A 443-nucleotide genomic window follows, 5' to 3' on the forward strand; every position below is an offset into this window, starting at 1 on the left:
ACAAATGCCCTGTGGTCAACAGGAAGATTTTTGACCATAGGTGGCAGTGCAGCAGGCGGGTCTGCAGCATGTGGGCTGGCAGATGAGGGAGACAGAGGAGGCAGGGTGGCAGCAGGTGGTGGCTGGACAACAGGAAGGGGCACAGCAGCAAGAGGAGGAGGACGTGGTGGTGCAGCAGGAGGGTCTGCAGGAGAGAGGCACACAGCAGGCAGCTGGGCTGCACACGGGCCTGCAGATGAGGGACACACAGGTGGCAGGGTGGCACAAGATGGTGGCTGGACAGGAGGAGGGGGCACAGCAGCAGCAGTGAGAGGATGAGGAAGATGAGGATGAGGATGAGGAGGATGAAGAAGATGAAGACTTGCAATAAGTGGGTTTGCAAGAGAGAGGCACACAGCAGGCAGCTGGACTGCATACGGGCCTGCAGATGAGAGACACACAGG

The 443-nt window shown here is 59.1% G+C and overlaps 1 protein-coding gene across 1 annotated transcript in view; it reads right to left on the reverse strand.

Moving 5' to 3' along the window:
* Window positions 1-6: 6 nt before the first annotated feature.
* Window positions 7-443, reverse strand: part of LOC114031377 (keratin-associated protein 10-8-like) — a 994-nt gene continuing 557 nt past the window's right edge. The window contains exon 2 of the mRNA XM_027846436.1: window positions 7-437. Coding sequence (XP_027702237.1) covers window positions 16-437 — 422 coding nt within the window. The 3' untranslated portion in view covers window positions 7-15. The remainder of the gene's footprint in view (window positions 438-443) is intronic.

Source organism: Vombatus ursinus, unplaced genomic scaffold, assembly GCF_900497805.2.
Source record: "Vombatus ursinus unplaced genomic scaffold, bare-nosed wombat genome assembly UNPS02015165.1, whole genome shotgun sequence".
Classification (NCBI taxonomy): Eukaryota; Metazoa; Chordata; class Mammalia; order Diprotodontia; family Vombatidae; genus Vombatus; species Vombatus ursinus.